Source organism: Heteronotia binoei, chromosome 16, assembly GCF_032191835.1.
Source record: "Heteronotia binoei isolate CCM8104 ecotype False Entrance Well chromosome 16, APGP_CSIRO_Hbin_v1, whole genome shotgun sequence".
Classification (NCBI taxonomy): domain Eukaryota; kingdom Metazoa; phylum Chordata; class Lepidosauria; order Squamata; family Gekkonidae; genus Heteronotia; species Heteronotia binoei.
The window spans coordinates 58,833,430-58,852,010 of NC_083238.1; the positions used below are offsets into that span (position 1 = coordinate 58,833,430).

Consider the following 18,581-nt stretch of genomic DNA (forward strand, 5'->3'; position numbering starts at 1 on the left):
TCCAGTCCAACACTCTGTGTCACAAAGTGGCCAAAAACCCCAGCCGCCATCAGGATATCCACCAGTGGGGCCAGAACTCCAGAAGCCCTCCCACTGTTGCCCCCTCCCAAGCACCAAGAATCACTGTCCTAGTCATAAGAACATAAGAGGAGCCATGTTGGATCAGGCCAATGGCCCATCCAGTCCAACACTCTGTGTCATAAGAACGTAAGAGAAGCCATGTTGGATCAGGCCAATGGCCCATCCAGTCCAACACTCTGTGTCACACAGGGACCAAAAAAAAACCAGGCACCATCAGGAGGTCCACCAGTGGGGCCAGGGCTCCAGAAGCCCTCACCTTGTTGCCTCTCCCAGGCACCAAGAATACGGAGCATCACTGCCCCAGACGGAGAGTTCCATCTATACCTTGTGGCTAACAGCCACTGATGGACCTCTGCTCCATATGCTTATCCAATCCCCTCTTGAAGCTGGCTATGCCTGCAGCAGCCGCCACCTGCTGTGGCAGTGAATTCCACGTGTTAGTCACACACAGGTTCCCCCCCCACACACACACACCGGGATGACATTGGGATTAAAAAAAAAAAAGATTCCTGAAACATCTGAAATGCAAACCAGTGTCTGCCTGACACATCCCCTGCTTACGAGATAATGATGCCGTTGTCAACGGAAAAGGAGTCGGAAGGCAAGCCGGCGATGTTCCAAGCTCTGATTTTCACGGGTTCCCCTAAGGTGCCTGTTAGAGAGAAGTCATCGGAGCAAGGGATGCCCATGGCTTTGCACGTCAAGACCCAGTCGTGTGCTTGATTCTAAAGGGAAGAAAGAAGGCCAAAAGTCAGTCATTGTAACAACGGCTCATCGCCAGATTTGCAGGAGGAACGAGGTCCGTTTCGTGAGACCAACCAGGAGTGGAATTCTAGCAGGAGCTCCTTTGCATATTAGGCCACACCCCCTGACATAGGCAATCTTCCTGGAGCTTACAAGGTTCTTTTTTGTAAGCTCTTGGAGGATTGGCTACATCAGGGGATGTGAGGCCTAATATGCAAAGGAGCTCCTGCTAGAATTCCACTTCTGATACCACCAAATCAGCTGTAAAGCATGGAAAGATCCATGACACCCTTGGTGTTGCTGAGAAAATCTATATTTCTCCCCCCCCCCCCATTACAAGTTTGACACCAAGGCTCCCAAACCTTTTGCAGTCTCTGTGCATGTTTGGAGATTTGAAAAGGTGGTGAGCGCCACCCTCAAAAATGGCTACCACAAGAGGCAACGCCAAACCCAAAAATGGCTTCTGTGTAAGAACGAGATAAACCATGTTGGATCAGGCCAATGGCCCATCCAGTGAGACTTATTAGTTGTCCTAAAAAGCAAAAGCAGCAAACACTAACCTCATGTATCATAGAATCCTAGAATAATATAGTCGGAAGGGATCTCCTGGGTTATCTAGTCCAACTCCCTGCACAATGCAGGAAACTCACAAACACCTCCCCCTAAATCCACAGGATCCTCATTGCTGTCAGATGGCCATCTAGCCTCTGTTGAAAAACCTCCAAGGAAGGAGAGCCCACCACCTCCCAAGGAGAAAGCCTGTTCCACTGAGGAATCGCTCTAATGGTCAGGAAGTTCTTCCTAATGTTGAACCAGAAACTCTTTTGATTTAATTTCAACCCACTGGTTCTGGTCCTACCTTCCAGGGCCACAGAAAACAATTCCACACCATCCTCTAGATGACAGCCCTTCAAGTACTTGAAGATGGTGATCCTATCACCTCTCAGCAGACGAACACTTTATTCTCAAAGGGCTAAATGGGTTACAGGTAAAAACTACATCAGAACCTCAGGGAGTCTTGAAATTATGATGTTCAATCTCAGTCAGGACTTAAATAGTTCCCTTTGGTAGAATGTAGAGGGCTTAGTTAGAGGTAATGCTGTGAGATCTGTGAATGTTTTTCCCCCACACACAAAGACAGATTTTGATAAATAACAATCACCAGTTTGCATTGGAGCCGTGGAGGGGGACAAATTCAACACTTTCCTAGCCCAAGACCTCTTTTTTCAACTTCATATAGTTCTCTGGAACGATTTGTCCCATATCCCATATAAATATTGAGCCTCAAGCAAGGAAGGCAGACTATAAACAACAAAATAATAAATAATAGGGGAAGACATACAGGCAAGATTCATGCAATCAGTATACCCCCAGCAGTTCTGGGCAGGGCTGGTTGAGGGAGTGGTCATATAAGTTTTTTAAAAATTGTGTAGGGGGAAGAGTTAACTCCCCTCTTCCTTGTGCATTGTGGCCCTGATCTAAATGGGGCAGGTTTTGAGATCCATAGATCTCCTGCTTGGGGGGAAAGTCACAGGTGAAAGTGAAAAACGCACATGCATGGATCTCTGGATCACAGCACTTCTCTATAAGCACCCAAAAGCATGTTTTGGAATATCTAATAACAGGGGGTTTTTTCTTGATTTTTAAACAATTTATTGATAACATATGGTTACAATGTGTAATTATATCCTTGCTATCTCTAACCCATATGGTATTTTCAATCCCCCCTCCCTCCATTACTAGACTCCCGCCGAGGTTATATACTTAAATTCAATTATAAAGGTACCCTTAACCAATCAAAGTTCAATGTCTTTCTTTTCTCACATTCATATTAAAAAATTGTCCAATGTCTTTTTACATTCCACTCTTGCTCTATATATCCTCTAAATTTCTTCCACTCTTTTTTAAACACGTCCAAATCATAGTCTCTTAAAGTTCTTGCTAATTTATCCATCTCACTCCACGATAAAACTTTCGCGATCCAGTCCCATTTTTCTGGTATTTTTTCTTGCTTCCACAACTGCGCATACAATGTCCTAGCAGCTGAGAGCAAATACCAAATTAAAGTCCTATCTTCTTTTGGAAATTTTAGGGTTTTTTTTTCTTTATCTAGATCAGGGGTGTCAAACATGTGGCAGCCCAAGGGCCGAATCAGGCCCCCAGAGAGCTCTTATCAGGTCCACGAGCAACTCACTGTCATTTGCTTCTTCTCTCTCTCTCTCTCTCTCTTGCTTCCTTCTGCTTCACAGCTTGCTTTGCCAGACCTGCTCAATCGCACAGGAGCTACAGAGCAAAGCCTCTGTTTTGTCCATTGGCTGATCAGCACATGAAGCAGCTTGTGTACAAAAGTTCGCAATGCCCAGCCGTTTCATGTTTTCCCCTGGGTCTTAGGCTCAAAGCATCGACCGTGAGGATTTTGGTAATTAATGTCAAAAAATCAAAACCTGAACAACACCCGAACAGTATACTTAACACTGCTACAGCGCAGACGTTGTCTCTAGATTTTGATATAATAATTCAGAGCAAGAGGGGTCATTTATCAGAAACAAACAAAATATTGCAATAGTGCTAATATTTTAAGCATATTTTATTTCAAGTTTTTAAAAAAATCTTTAGTTGTGCTTGTGTCCTTTATAAAGTTTATATCTGTACTACCTGGCATTACATTTTATGACACACCTGACCCGGCCTAACAAAGTCTCACTTATGTCAGATCTGGCCGTCATAACAAATAAGTTTGACACCCCTAATTATCCTTTCCTTTAACTCTCTGCTTAAAATCGGACTTGGAAGACCCCATCGCCCCGTATTTTGTATAAAGATGAAATTATGAACCCCTACATTCTCAGCAACGCATTTGTAGATAAAACCTAGACAAACTTAAGCGCTGTTAAGTCCCATTGTTTTCAGTGGGGCAGATTTAAGCATGAATTGATCATAAGTCCGCAGAGTATAAAATAAATTAGACACAATTTGAAATGTTGAACTTGGGAACTGATTTAGCCACACACACAAAATGAAACTGCAAGGAAGTTTAATACCCCCTGGAAATTAAGTCCAATTAAATATTTCTGGATCTACCTCCCAGGTGACTTTAAAACACTTTAAGGATAATTGTCTGCCACTTAGTGATAAAATGAGCAGAACTGGGATAAATTAACGTTGTTTTAATGTCAGCTATTAAAAGATGTGTTTAGTGAATTTTTATTCATGTCCTCCAAGTTACAATCCTCTACCGGTCCCAAATCATTTGTTAAAGAGTTGACAAAAATTAATTTTAAAAGTTTCACTGAGATGGGGGGAAACGAAGGAAAAAAGCATGACTACAGTACAAAAGGAAAACAGAATGAGGGTGCTCTCCCTACTAAATATTATTCTAATTACCACATTGTCTCCGCTTGCAGCTAATCCAGAGGATGGCTGGAGTTTAGCACCACCATTAAAATGGTGACACTCAGTTCTAGTGTTTTTTTCCTCCTTTTAGTTTTTTGAGACCCAGTTTGGTGTGGTGGTTAAGCATGTGGACTCTTATCTGAGAGAACCAGGTTCGATTCTCTACTCCTCCACTTGCACCTGCTGGAATGGTCTTGGGTCAGCCATTGCTCTTTGCAGAGTTGTCCTTGAAAGGGCAGCTTCTGTCAGAGCTCTCTCAGCCCCACCTACCTCAAAGTGTGGGAGGAAGGTAAAGGAGATTGTGAGCCGCTCTGAGACTCTGAGATTCAGAGTGAAAGGCGGGATACAAATTCAATATCATCATCTTCTTCTTCTTCTTCAACGGGAAGTCTTAGGGAAAAAACCTACCCAAATGCTGCTCATCTGGGAGCTTTAGCCCAGAAGTGGGGGGGAGGGGGCTGTTGAAAGTGTCCAACAAGATTACAGGGGGGGGGGCTTCTGCACCACTGTGATGAGCAGGAAGGACGTGTGAAGCAGCACTGAGTGGCATAGGCCCGGGATTCGCGAAAGCCGTCCATGTGCGCCCCTGCGTGCAAGCAACTATGTTGCGTCCCCCCAACTGTCATGAGAACGTGACACAAATGCCGTTCTCTCATTACTTACTTGTCTGTAGCTGGACGTGAAGGCTCCCAAGTAAGCCACAATGCCTGATGAGATGAGGATATCGCCTGTCAGATTGACGTACTGTTTCCCCAGCGCCAAAGCAGTCTGGCTCCAGCGGGTTTTCTCGCCTCCAAGGCCGCCGAGTAATTTCTCTGCTCGGTCCAGTTTTTTGCTGCACAAGTCAACCTCGAAAGCAAAACACAAAAATTAAGGCGAAACCGCGGCAGCTCTGCCTTCACAGCAAACCGTTACACATTTTGCCTGCAGTGCTTAGGAGCACTATTACAGACCCATCGATTTTGTCCAGTGATGTTATTATTTTTCAATAAAATGAATGGCCTTTGGATTGGATGTTACTGGAGTGCCTGAAGGAAAAGGAGAAAAAAAGAAGAGAGGAAATGCGTGTGACAAATGGCCACGGCTGAAGACCGGTCTGGGGCATTTCGGTTCTCCTTTCCTTGGAATAAATCATCACTCTCTGCTTGAAATGTGCAATTGATAATGGATTTATATGCAATACAGAAAATAAAGAGCATTCAAATGAGCAATATCTATCTCACGAGGGAATGGCGCTGACTTACAAAGGTCACTCCTGTGTGAACAACCTGCTGAATATATAAACAAAGCAGGTGTCAAGCCGCACCTTTAAGGCCAACCAAGTTTTAATAATAATAATAATTTTTAATTTATATCCCGCCCTCCCCGCTGAAGCAGGCTCAGGGCAGCTTACATAGCATAAAATACGAACATTACAATAGTACAATAATAAAAACCCCAAATTACAAACAGTTGTGTTTCTCAATTAAATATACAATTACATTAAAATCATCAGTTAGACTAACAATTTAAAACTACAGTTTAAACCACAATTAATTTTGGTGCTACAATCTTAATATAACACAGTTATTCATGATGATGGTACAGTAATTCCACATTAAAAAGCCTGCTGGAAGAGGATGGTCTTGCAGGCCCGGCAGAACTGGTCAAGGTTCCGCAAGGCCCGTACCTCTTCTGGTAACTGGTTGCACCAATGGGGAGCTGTAATCGAGAAGGCCCTCTCCCTCGTAACTTTCCATTTGGCCTCCTTTGGCCCAATAACGTAAGCATTATTCGGAACGTAAGCTTTCGTGTGCTCTCTAAGCACACTTCATCAGAGCTTACGTTCTGAATAAAACTTGGTTGGTCTTAAAGGCGCAACTTGACTCCTGCTTTGTTCAACTACTTCAGACCAACATAGCTGCCCACTTGGAACTGTTTTACCATGTGATCACAGTCAGTTTGCACTCCTAAACAACAAACTGCGTGTATTTCAGCCCACAATACCTGATCCCCTCGTCTGACGAAGTGTGCTTAGAGAGCACATGAAAGCTTACGTTCTGAATAAAACTTGGTTGGTCTTAAAGGTGCCACTTGACTCCTGCTTTGTTCATCTACTTCAGACCAACACGGCTGCCCGCTTGGATCTATCTGCTGAATATATACTGAGTTTTCTATCCAGCTCTTCCTCAAAGCTATTTACTAATATACTAAGAAGGCAGAAATTTCGCGAAGGCTGGCAGCTTCCGTTGGAACTCGGGGGAAAAAATGTCAGCCGTGAATCAATTTTAAAAAAAAATGTTTTTACCTGAAGATGAAGGAAGATGATCTGGGAAGGGATTGGTGTGCAGCTCTTAGATTACTTTCTCTCCCCTTCCCAACTGCCACCTTAACTTTCCCAAATGTAGCAGAAGTAATACATAGGTACAGAAGTTGAACCCATCGTTTCCTTGGATTGGATTAAATCTGCACCATGTGGGGGCACCAGCTTGGCAAAAGATCTAGGGCCACCGCCCCCCCCCCCCATGCAGGTCCCACTTCTACACTTTATTCAGATGCTTCCCCTACAAAAAAAGTTCAAACTTTGTTACAACCAAACCCTCAAATGTACGCATCCACGTGCTGTTGGATATCGTGCTATTGTTCCACAAAGCGAACATTCACAACTGTATTTTTGCATGCGGACAAGACAATGCAATTGTGAATTATTGTTACGGCACAATGATAGTGCTCTATATATAGATATATATAGTATACATATCACAGAAGAAGAGTTATTCAAATGGCCTCCTGCACAGTAACGCAATTCATGCAAACAGACATTTCTCCCAGTGGTTGTAGCTCCGTGTTCCATACCTGGTTCTCCAGGTCAGCTTTCTCTTGCTTCTTTGATTCCAGGGCCTTCTCAAGTTTAGCCAGCTTGTCCTGGACCTCCTTCAGGGCAGCTTGTTTCTTTCTCAAACCGTCCATCGCTATTTTCAGCTCCCCTTCGGCCGCATTGAGCTTTATCTTTTTAGGGGCAACTATTTTGGCCACTCTAAAAAAAAAAAAAAAGCAAAAGGAAGCTGAATACACTACAAAAAAAAATGTCTGTAAACAGACAGTCCAGTAGGTAGGAAAGGAAAGGTCCCCTGTGCAAGCACCAGTCGTTTCCGACTTCGGGGTGACGTTGCTTTCACAACGTTTTCATGGCAGACTTTTGACGGGGTGGTTTGCCACTGCCTTCCCCAGTCCTCAACACTTTCCCCCCAGCAAGCTGGGGACTCATTTGACCCACCTCGGAAGGATGGAAGGCTAAGTCAACCTTGAGCCGACTACCTGAACCAGCTTCCAATGGGGATCGAATTCGGGTTGTGAGCAGAGAGTTCAGACCCACAGTACAGCAGTACTGCTGCTTTACCACTCTGCGCCATGGGGCCGTTCCAGTAGGCCCCATGAATTACAACTGTTCTCCAGATTACAGAGATTAGCTCTTCAGGAGAAAATAGTTGCTGTGGAAGGGGGAACTCTCAGCCATTATACCCTTTTTCAGGGTTGGAATTCTAGCAGGAACTCCTTTGCATATTAGGCCCCCCCCCAATGTAGCCAATCCTCCAAGAGCTTACAAAAAAGAGCCTTGTAAGCTCTTGGAGGATTGGCCACATCAGGGGTGTATGGCCTAATATGCAAAGGAGCTCCTGCTAGATTTCCACCCCTGCCCTTTTCATCCCCTCCCCTCCCCTGGCTCCACCCCCAAATCTCCAGAAATGCGACACAACTCCACCCCCAAATCTCCAGAAACACTACACAACTCCACCCCCAAATCTCCAGAAACACTACACAAATCTCTGTGCACAGATAGAATGACTCCATTCAAAGGCAACTCAGATACCAGACGGCCGGTTTGGGTGGGCTTCAAGCCATCCCAAAGAGAGCAGGCTGGAAATGGAGCACCCGGGAGCTTCCAGACAGTGCACAGAAAAGGGACGGGCCGTGGGCACCCGTCCGCAGCTCCCCGTGCCTCCCGGCTTTCCAGATGGCCGGGGAGGCGCCTCAGAGGCACCCCAGTGAAAAGGGATAACCTTTGAAAGTGGTGCCCTTTCGAGCTGGCTCCCAGCAAGCCTGGGCGGGATGGAGGCAGCAGGCAGATGTGTGCGTGTGGACACTTTTTGGGTCCACCTGCCTCCCATCCCCATTATTCAAACTACTAAAAAAAGTAATCTTAGTTGAAAGGTGAGTTGAACCATGAAATCAGCTGGCAAAGTCTCTTCCTGTATACCAGCACTGCTGTGGATGCTGAAAGGGCTTTTCCCCCCAGTCAGATTTCATGAGGATACCCTCTCTGTTACCCTGGACAGCTAAAGTACTTCCTTAACAAACACCAGCGGCCAGTTAATGTTTTTGTTTGCCAGAAATGATGACTGTGAAAGAGGAAGAGCTCAGATCCAGTGTCGTGTTTGGATGCGTGTGAGAGAGCGGTGCATTTGTTATCACATTTCCCAAATCCAGATCGACTGTGAATTCACTTCCTAAGGAACGGTGGACTTTTAATAGTCTTTCGTATCAGATTTTCTATTCCTGAACCCTACTCTGAGATTCAGTTTTTGGCTGAAAGGAGGACCAAAGGTATTAAAGAAATAAAGAGCAGCAAATCAATACTGTCAGGTTGGTACCTCAAGAACTACATTTCCCAGGACGCAGTGAGACACATGCACTGGAAACAGAATCTGAGGCAGCAGAAGGCCATGTGTGTGTATGTGTGTGTCTTGCTAAGGGGTCGTTTTGTAGAAAAACAGGTGGTGGAGCTCATCCAGGGATTATTATGCAACTGCCCCTACAATTCAATAGACAAGGTGGGAAGGAGGAGGGGGAACCGTCAGAAAGGTTCAGGAGCTGTGCTCCTCTGAGCTCCTGCTGAATTCAAGGCCTGGTCTTGCTCCATTTTTCTACAGGCAGCCTGGGGCTAAATTAGACATGATCATGTTTTTGGGTCTGACCCATGGACCCTGCTGCCATTTTAAATTGATAGCATTTTTACCACCACCACCCCCCCCACACACACAAACATGCCTTTACAACTGTTGAAACTTCACGCTCCAACAGGGGCACACAACTAACAAAAATGAGAGAGCACAAGAGATCTAGCACGGTCTGTGTGTTCCCCTCCCTGCTCTGTTTGCATGTTTGAAAGCGAAGAGACGCTATACAGCGACCACTCTGAATTCCCAGGCTTCTCTCTTAACAAGGGAATGGAACTGACCCTGAAAAAATCCACCTCCTGGAACTTCCTGCTACCGGGGGAAGTGGGTTCAGGGGGGTGTGGCCTAATATGCAAGGGTTGCCCCCTGTGCAAGCACATCCAGCCGGCCCAACAGTCAGCTCGAAAGGCTCACTTGTCGTAAGAATCCATGGCGATGACCCATTTGCAGAGACCCTCGGCAGCAGTGGAAGCATTTCGGACCTTCTCGGGGACAAACTCGGGATTGGTGATATACTGTTTTCTAATGATGCTCATGTAGGCCGGAGGAATGTTGTCTTTGTCGTACTCGTGAAGGGACTGCAGAAATCTCATGTCCCCCAGAAGTTTCTTAGCTGGGCCCCAGAAGTCTTCTAGCTTTTTCCCGGTGCCTGTCGGATCTGGCATTTTATCGGCCTTGATGCCTTTCAAGATGCAGATGGCTTCCATCACAAGCTTCACTCCAGCAGGGGGGCTCTTCATGGACTTCACCACGGTGATATCCTGGAAATAAAAAAGTCGCTATCAATGTTCCCTCTAAACTTCAGAGTCTTGTGAGCAAAAATTCTACTTTGTGAGCGACTGGGATTAAAGTTGTGAGCGACTGGGATTAAAGTTGTGAGCTGCTGCGTAAATTAGTGTGCTCTGGGGCCATCCTTCCCGAGCTAAGACAAAAATGTGTGAGCTGGAGGCTAAAAAACCTGTGAGCTAGCTCACGCTAACTCAGCTTAGGGGGACAAAGCAGGAGTCAAGTGGCACCTTGAAGACCAACCAAGTTTTATTCAGAACGTAAGCTTCCGTGTGCTCTCCAGGCACACATCATCAGACGAGGGGATCAGGTATTGCGGGCAACACTGGTCACTATACATAGGGATCTTCGATCTCCATAATTGGAAGATTTGATTTCACCTACTGTGAATCTTCCTTCTCAGTGGTCAAGGACTGGAGCAGTCAGATACATCTGAAGAGGAAGAGACTTCCCAGAGGTACCTGATTGCCCCACGCCTGGACCACTGGAGAAGCTAATGTTACTATTTTATTTGTTTGTTCATTTTACCAGATTTATATTTCACCCTTTCCCTCCCATAGGTGGGCTCAGGGATGGAAGGCTGAGTCAACCTGACCTCGGAAGGATGGAAGGCTGAGTCAACCTGCAGCCCACTACCTGAACCAGCTTCTGCTGGGATCGAACTCAGGTTGTGAGCAGAGGGCTCCAACTGCAGTACTGCAGCTTTACCACTCTGCGCCACAGGGCTCTTCCAAGAAGAATACCAGTTTTTAAAAAGCCAGCCTAGCCCTGGGGCTAGTCTGGCTTTTCCTTTGGCGTTTTTTAAACTGCACTGCAGGAGAAGCTGACCCCGGGATCTGTGTGCAGTGAGGAGGTGAGAGAGTATCATCTGGGGCAGCAGGAGCTCAGAGCTCCGCGCCACCTTGGCTGGGAGCTGCAAGAGGAGTTGGACCCAGCTAAGCTGGTACAGAGCTCTCAGCCGATCCCGGACTGGCTCCTCTTGCAGCTTAGTTTAAACTGAGCTGCAAGAGGAGCTCACCAGCCATTTGGGATAACTGAATATACATGAATAAATGCTGGAAAAAAATTAGTTTTAGTCGGGCTCAGCTATACCGGCAACCAATTAGATTCTCTTATCTGTATTTGGCTTAAGTAATAAGGTATGTTGGGGTATTTTTTTAGCTCAGTTTATGCTGAACGCACACCCCCTACTTATTACTGATACAGAGAACTCATCATCTGACCTTTTTTTTTTTTATCACACTTGCTCTCTATTTTTACCCAACCGATTGTTATGATACGTATGTTCTTTAGAAATTTCAGTCAGGCAAAATAAAGTCCTTTTCTGAAAAGTATATATTGCAAATCAACTCGTTTTCCCCTACTGGGAACATTTTTCCCTGTTATTTCTGTCAAAGGAAAATCAGGGCGTTTAGACATTTCTTAAAGCTTTCCCCTCCAGAAATACTTTGCATTCTCTTAACTAATTGTTTTACTCTGTTTTCTAAATTGTGCAGCTCTCCTTCTTGGATTGACAAATGTATAATTTTCATATCCTTCTTTAAACCTCCTTTTCCAGAGCTCAGGCTAGACTTTGTTATTTTGCAGCTGCTGACAATTCTAGTGTTTTCAAGAACTCCTCTCAAAATGATTCCGCGCGACAGGTAACAATCATTACTGGTTGTTGTAGATTTTCCGGGATGGGTGGCTGTGGTCTTGGTACTGTGAGACCTGACAGTCATCATTTTCACAATGTCACTGAATAATTTTTTTATAAATGAAGGGTCTCCAAGCTCGTCGAATTCTGACACAATATGGTGGCAACAACCACAAAATGGCTACCATAAAATGGCTGCCACAGAAGGATGAACCAGCCACAAAAATGGCTGCCACTGCTTCCCTTCACACAATGAAGACCCTTGTGCTGTGAACAGCCAATCAAATTCCCAATGGCCAATCAGAACCTTTCCTGGGCAAAAGCCTCTCTTGACTCCACCCACTCTCTCAAAATACTTGGTGAGCACCAGAAAAGGCGCTGGTGGGCAGACTGGGAAGCCCAGTTGTAAATGATAAAAGCTTTGTCCTATTTTCTCATTTGAAACTAATTCAAATACATCTGAAGCTAATTCAAATATATTTTAATGCTGCAGTGGCATTTGGCAATTGTCTGGTCCCTGGGGTTCAGGCTCAGTGGGCGGAGGCAACAGGGCCTTCAGGACATGCTTTTACGCCAGAATGCTGCACCTCACACCACAGCTGCAGGAGAGTTAAGATCTCCTCAAAGCCCTGTTGGCCGCTGCCCTTTTCCTCTCTCTCTAGACTTTAGTTCCTTGAGACCACGAGCTCTTCCTCTCCCAGGACCGGCTCACCCACTAGGCAAACTAGGCAATTGCCTAGAGCACCAGAAGGGGGGTGCCAAATTGGGCTCCCCCCCCTCCCGGAGCCCATGACAAATGCCTAGTTTGCTGCCTGCATCCCCGCCCCCGCTGTCCCCTCCCTTTCCTCGCGCTCCGCCTGCCCCCTCAGGGCGATCAGAGTTCGGCCCTACTGGCTGTGATGTGGCCGACATCTGTTTCATCTTTGGAGGCTTCGCTCCCCCTCCCTTCCAACTATAGCGCTGCGAAGGGAGGGAGGGTGGCAGAGGGAAGGGGGGGGCGGTGAGTAAAGAGCCTGCCTGGAATGCTACGCGCCCTAGGGCCAGCGCTGGTCCCTCCCCAAGGTAGTGCCCCGTCTGTCCTTCCTTCCTTCGCTCGCTCGCTCCCTCCCTCCACTAATTCCCGGACTTTATTTGCAGCCCTAGGAGGTAACCTGGAAAGGGGATCATTCACACTGTTGTGGGACCAAAGGAGCTCCAGCTGTTCCCCATTGGCTGGAGCTGCCCACAAAGAGGCTTCTGTGGGGCTCAGAGCTGGGGCCGGGAGACCAGGTGGGATTCTGTCTGAGCAGGAAGGTACAATGGGAGACTCACTGGCCAGGAGACCAGGTGGGTTTCTGTCTGAGCAGGAAGGTACAATGGGAGACTCACTGGCCGGGAGACCAGGTGGGATTCTGTCTAAGCAGGAAGGTACAATGGGAGACTCACTGGCCAGCTGGGACCTGTTGGGAGACCTTCACTCAGCCCAGAGGGGTGGGGTAGAGAGCAGAGTCTGGGGCTGAGCTGCGAGCTCTGGACAGCAATCTAAACTATTTAACTAAATGTAGGAAATTCAATGAATATCAAAATTTACAAGTGATTTTTAAAACTGCAGGAGGCAAGAAGAAAATTCTGACATCAGCCAGTCAACTGGATAGCCAATGGAGTGTTCTGCACAAATGACCGAGTCTTCCCTTCAGTCCCATCATTTACTGCTAAAGGCTGTGCTTACAACAGCTTTGCGCAGGGCTTTTTTTTGTAGCAGGAACTCCTTTGCATATTAGGCCACACACCCTGATGCAGCCAATCTTCCAGGAGCTTACAGGGCTCTTCGCACAGGGCCTACTGTAAGCTCTTGGAGGACTGGCTACATCAGGGGTGTGTGGCCTAAAATGCAAAGGAGTTCCTGCTACAAAAGATGTCCTGGTCACAACCTGTGGTGTTGACACAATCAGGGCTTTTTTGTAGCAGGAACTCCTTTGCATATTAGGCCACACCCCCTGATGTAGCCAATCCTCCAAGAGCTTACAGGGCTTTTAATGCAGGGCCCACCAGAAGCTCCAGGAGGACCGGCTGCATCATGGGGTGTGGCCTAATATGCAAAGGAGTTCCTGCTACAAAAAAGCCCTGGCTTTGGGTAAATGATTGGTGGGGGGAAAGACTTCAGGTCCACCATTTCTTTTGCTTGCTTGAACTTCCAGAGAACCAGCAAGTTTCTTCAATGATGACACGACCTGTAGCTAAGATTCTGACTTTCCCCCTCCTCGTTTTGCATTAATAATAAGATCTTCTGATATTCAAGATCCAATAATTTAGCTACAATTGACCGTTATCTTTTGTAAAGACCCAAAAGAACGTTGATGTCTCAGAACGAATAGCCTGTGGCAACTGTAAACTGTGCCAGGCCTGAAATGATTTTGTATTGGCCAGTGCAACAGAAGCCAACATGAACAGCACACCACCACCACCCCCGCTGTACCTGAGGGGTCAATGTATCCAGGGCAGCCAAAGCACTTTCTAGAATCGGCAAGGCTTCGGCCAGGTCAGCATCGCATTCATCTTTGATGGCCTTGGCGGCCATGGCTTGCTCGTTGGCTACTGCTTCGTCCGCTTTCACTATTTTTTCCGTTTTGGCCACTTCTAAGGATTCCTTCTCGATGACCACCATCATCTCATCCACCTGTTTGCTGGCTAACCTGAGCTGTGGCTGCAGAGCTTCTAGTTCAGACTGCATAGTGGCCACCTGGGAGGCTGCCGACTCCAGCTTCTCCAGGCCAACTTCATACCTTTTCTTCATTTTCATCACCTGACTGAAAGCAAATTTGGAAGACTTTGGGCAACGCAGGAAGGCGAGTTAAATCCAAAGGGCATCACTTTGGTAACTACAGTTCGCTAAGCCCAAATCCTGTTTCTGTTTCCCCCTTGATATAATGAAAGCCAGTTATCTTCTTAAGACTGACTTTCAGTTTCAGAACTCTGCACAGAGTTTCATGGGAGAGCCATTCAGTTGAACATTTCAATGTTAAATTTCATCCCTGCAACAACTGGCTTTAAGGTACAAAAGAACATAAGCGAAGCTATGTTGGATCAGGCAAATGGCCCATCCAGTCCAACGCTCTGAGTCACACAATGGCAAAACCCCCAGGTGCCCTAAGGAGGTTCACCAGAGGGGCCAGACATGGAATTCACTGCCACAGGAGGTGGCGGCGGCTACAAGCATAGACAGCTTTAAGAGGGGATTGGATAAGCATATGGAACAGAGGTCCATCAGGGGCTATTAGCCACAGCGTATTGTTGGAACTTTCTGTCTGGGGCAGTGATGCTCTGTATTCTTGGTGTTTGGGGGGGGGCAGGCACAGTGGGAGGGCTCCTAGCCCCACTGGTGGACCTCCTGATAGCACTTGGGGGTTTTTTGGCCACTGTGTGACCTGATCCAACATGGCTTCTCTTATGTTCTTATTAACTCCAAAATCCCTCCCACTGTTGCCTCACCCCAAACACCAAGAACACAAAACAGCACTGCCCCAGACATAAGAACATAAGCGAAGCCATGTTGGATCAGGCGAATGGCCCATCCAGTCCAACGCTCTGAGTCACACAGTGGTCAAAACCCAGGTGCCCTCAGGAGATCCACCAGAGGGGCCAGAACTCCAAAATCCCTCCCACTGTTGCCCCCCAAGCACCAAGAATGTAGATAATCACTGCCCCATACAGAGTGTTGCATCTATACCTTGTGGCTAGTAGCCACCGATGGACCTCTGCTCCATGTTAATCCAATCCCCTCTAGAAGTTGTCTGTGCTTGTAGCCACCACCACTTCCTGCAACAGTGAATTCCACGTGTTAATTACTCTTTGGTTGAAGGACCTCCTTTTATCTGTTCTAAGCCTACTGCTCGCTAATTACACTGAGTGCCCACGAGTCCTTGTTTTGTGAGAAAGGGAGAAAAGGACTCTTTCTCTACCTGATGTATGTAACCTGATGCCCTGCTTTTCAGTACCAAGCATAAACCAATTCAACCAGTATTGTACCAACTGTATTGACTCCCTGTTAGCTCACAGGCCTGGTTCAAGGTACTGATGATGCTAACGGTGAATGCTCTTCATCGGCTGAGACAAGCACATTAAAAATCACCTCTCCCTACACTTCAAGGGGACTTAACCGGGGGATTAGACAAACTCACGGAGGAAAGACCTATCAATGGCCATTGGACTCGCTGAGTATAGGTTTGCCAGCCTCCAAATGGGGACTGAAATCCTCTGAAAATTACAACTGTTCTCTAGATAATGGGATTGAGTTCCCCTGACGAAAATGGCTGCTTCAGAGAGAGGGCTGTATGACGTCATATTGTACCATAGAGTTTTCCCTTCCAAATTACTAGAGTGTCCGGGAAAACCACAGAGTTTTCCCAGAAATGCCTAGAGCGGCTGGTGCGCAACATCGCCAACACAATGACGTCATTTTTGGGTGACGTCATCACGTCATGTGGGCCGGCAGGTTGGGAACCTCCAGGGCAGGAGAACCCCTGCCCGGCCCGGGGGCTTGGTAGGCCTAGCTAAAGATTTGGGGGCAAAGTCAGTGAAGTTCTTTATTAATAATAAAAACTCACTCTGCAAACAATGAATAGTAATTGTGAATGAATGGATTCACAAGATCCATGCCCTCAGGTCTTGGGTGACTAGGAAAGCCTTATGGGTGTTCCAGGTCTCCACCCAGCAATTATGCCCTTTTCCAGTTACACTTGGATGGGTACCAAAGTTCTCTATTGATAGTAGCCACTGCAACAAAAGGCTCTTCTTTGTAAGCTCTTGGAGGATTGGCTGCATCAAGGGGGTGTGGCCTAATATGCAGAGGAGCTCCCGCTAGAATTCCATTCCTGCTTACTTGTTATTAGCACCAATAAGCTTGAGCAAAAGCCAATTTCTAACAGCAACCAATATATATATTAAAAAACACGGCAAGACATTTCCTTTTCTATCAAACGCTGCATTATACTTACGTTCTCTTATTTTCCAGAAGGGATTTGAAAGTGGAGATCAATTCGAGGTAGGATGTAGGCGTCACATAGTTATGCCTCTGGAGTTCAGCGTAGAAAGTTTCAGACAAAGTAATGGTCGTCATGTGGAATTTTTTGCACATGTCGATGCAGCCATTCCGGGTTTCCTCAGACATCTCAATGTCCTCCAGGGAGCGAGTGGCAACCGCTTGCAGCGCATCTTTTGGCCATGACTAATTTAAGGAGGAAGACCCAAATGATATTTACTTTTTTTAAGCAAAAGACCCAAATTAAGCTACTAATCTTACAACAATGAAATGCTGCGTAAAGAACAGTTTACTGGTTCGCTCAGGATGCAAATCAGGGCACAAAACAAGCTTAAGTCGATGAAAAGATTTGGTCCTTTTATAACATCAAGCATCCATGACTCAAGAGTCTGGTCGAGAGATTCTGTGTGATCTACGGCAGATTTAATTTCATCCCGTTGGTTCTGGTCCTACCTTCTGGGGCCACAGAAAACAATTCTGCACCATCCTCTAGATAAGGGGTGGCCAAACTGTGGCTCTGGAGACACAGGTGGCTCTTTCACACATATTGTGAGGCTCTTGAAGCCACCACCCCGTCAGCTGGCTTGGAGAAGGCATTTATCTTTTAATCGTTTCTCCAAGCCAAGCCACCCAGCAGCTTGGAGTATGCATTTAAAGTTAAATTTGCTTTCTTTCTAGCTCCCCCTCCCATCTTCCTTCCTTCCTTCCTTCCATCCATCTTGCAGCTCTCCAACATCTGACATTCCGCGTCTTGCAGCTCTCAAACATCTGACATTTATTCTGTGCGGCTCTTATGTTAAGCAAGTTTGGCCACCCCCGTTCTAGATGCTCTGCCGCTGCCCCTCCCCCATTTCTCATGATGTATTTACGATGTCCGCAGCCCAGAAGGTGTGTATTGCAAAACATCCTACCTGAAACCAATCAATAGTACAACAGTTAACAAGAGATGGGAATTTTCGAAGGCGATTACGGAACGCGTCTCCAATAGGACTCATGGCCAACACAATATGCAGTTGGTCTCGACAGCGATCGATGAACATGTTGAACAGGGCAATGGGACTACCATCTGTTTGTTTCGTCTTGTCCCGCTGGCGGTCTATTTGACGCATCTTTTCACATATTTCTTGCTTCTCGTCTATCGCAAAGAGGTTTGGCACTTCTCCTGCATTCAGCAAGTTGTTTATGTCCTCTAGAAACGACTCCCTTTTGATCTGGGTGTCGGTGAATAAGAAAACTCCTTGCATCTCGCCTTCGGTAGACCTCCGTAAGATGAATTTTAGGTCTTCGTGCCACTCATAGCTTCCATAGCTCTTTGATATTTCGACCTGAAAAGGTGTATAATCGGCCATATGAGCAGCTAAACGGGTGAGGGACTGCCTCCCACTTCCTCCAACGCCCACCAGAAGGGCGTGGCTACGGGGCTGTTTCAAAATACGGGAAATTCGGCAGACATGTTCTATGGCAAAGCGGAATAAAACCAGCTGCATGGGCTTTTTGCTCATGTTATTGTATTCTTCCAGAAGGCCCTCTACGACAGTTCTCAACTCATCCACGTCAAAGACCTCTCTGTAGTTTGTATCCTCCCTTTTAGGGTCATGAAAATCACAGAACATCAGACTTCGCAAATCATCTTCTTCCACTATCCCATCATAATTGAAATCCAGCCTCTCGAAAAGCTCGCCAAAGACTTCCTTCATGTGTTCTTCCACTACTTGCTGAATGCATCCGACAAGCCAGGATCGATCCGCTTTGTCTACTAAACGATCATAATATACTCTCAGGACCTGTGCAAGACATGACAGGATGATCATTGGAGTAACTGATGAGGCATTCTAATCACGAATACAAAAAAAGAAAGGTACCTTCTCTCTATAACGATGTGAAATTAAGGTTGCAAAGTGACATAGATTGGAACATCTGACCCACTTTATGAAAAATTTATATATTCTATCAACAAACTCTACACTGCTAGGCACAAACCAAGTGA

General features: G+C 46.3%; 1 protein-coding gene across 1 annotated transcript in view; it reads right to left on the reverse strand.

The window, feature by feature from the left end:
• DNAH7 (dynein axonemal heavy chain 7) overlaps positions 1-18,581 on the reverse strand; it is a 241,075-nt gene that overhangs the window by 56,832 nt on the left and 165,662 nt on the right. The window contains exons 36-42 of the mRNA XM_060257065.1: positions 17,506-18,378; positions 16,551-16,780; positions 14,033-14,363; positions 9,570-9,916; positions 7,054-7,234; positions 4,882-5,067; positions 643-806 (exon numbers count right to left, since the gene is read on the reverse strand). Coding sequence (XP_060113048.1) covers positions 643-806; positions 4,882-5,067; positions 7,054-7,234; positions 9,570-9,916; positions 14,033-14,363; positions 16,551-16,780; positions 17,506-18,378 — 2,312 coding nt within the window. The remainder of the gene's footprint in view (positions 1-642; positions 807-4,881; positions 5,068-7,053; positions 7,235-9,569; positions 9,917-14,032; positions 14,364-16,550; positions 16,781-17,505; positions 18,379-18,581) is intronic.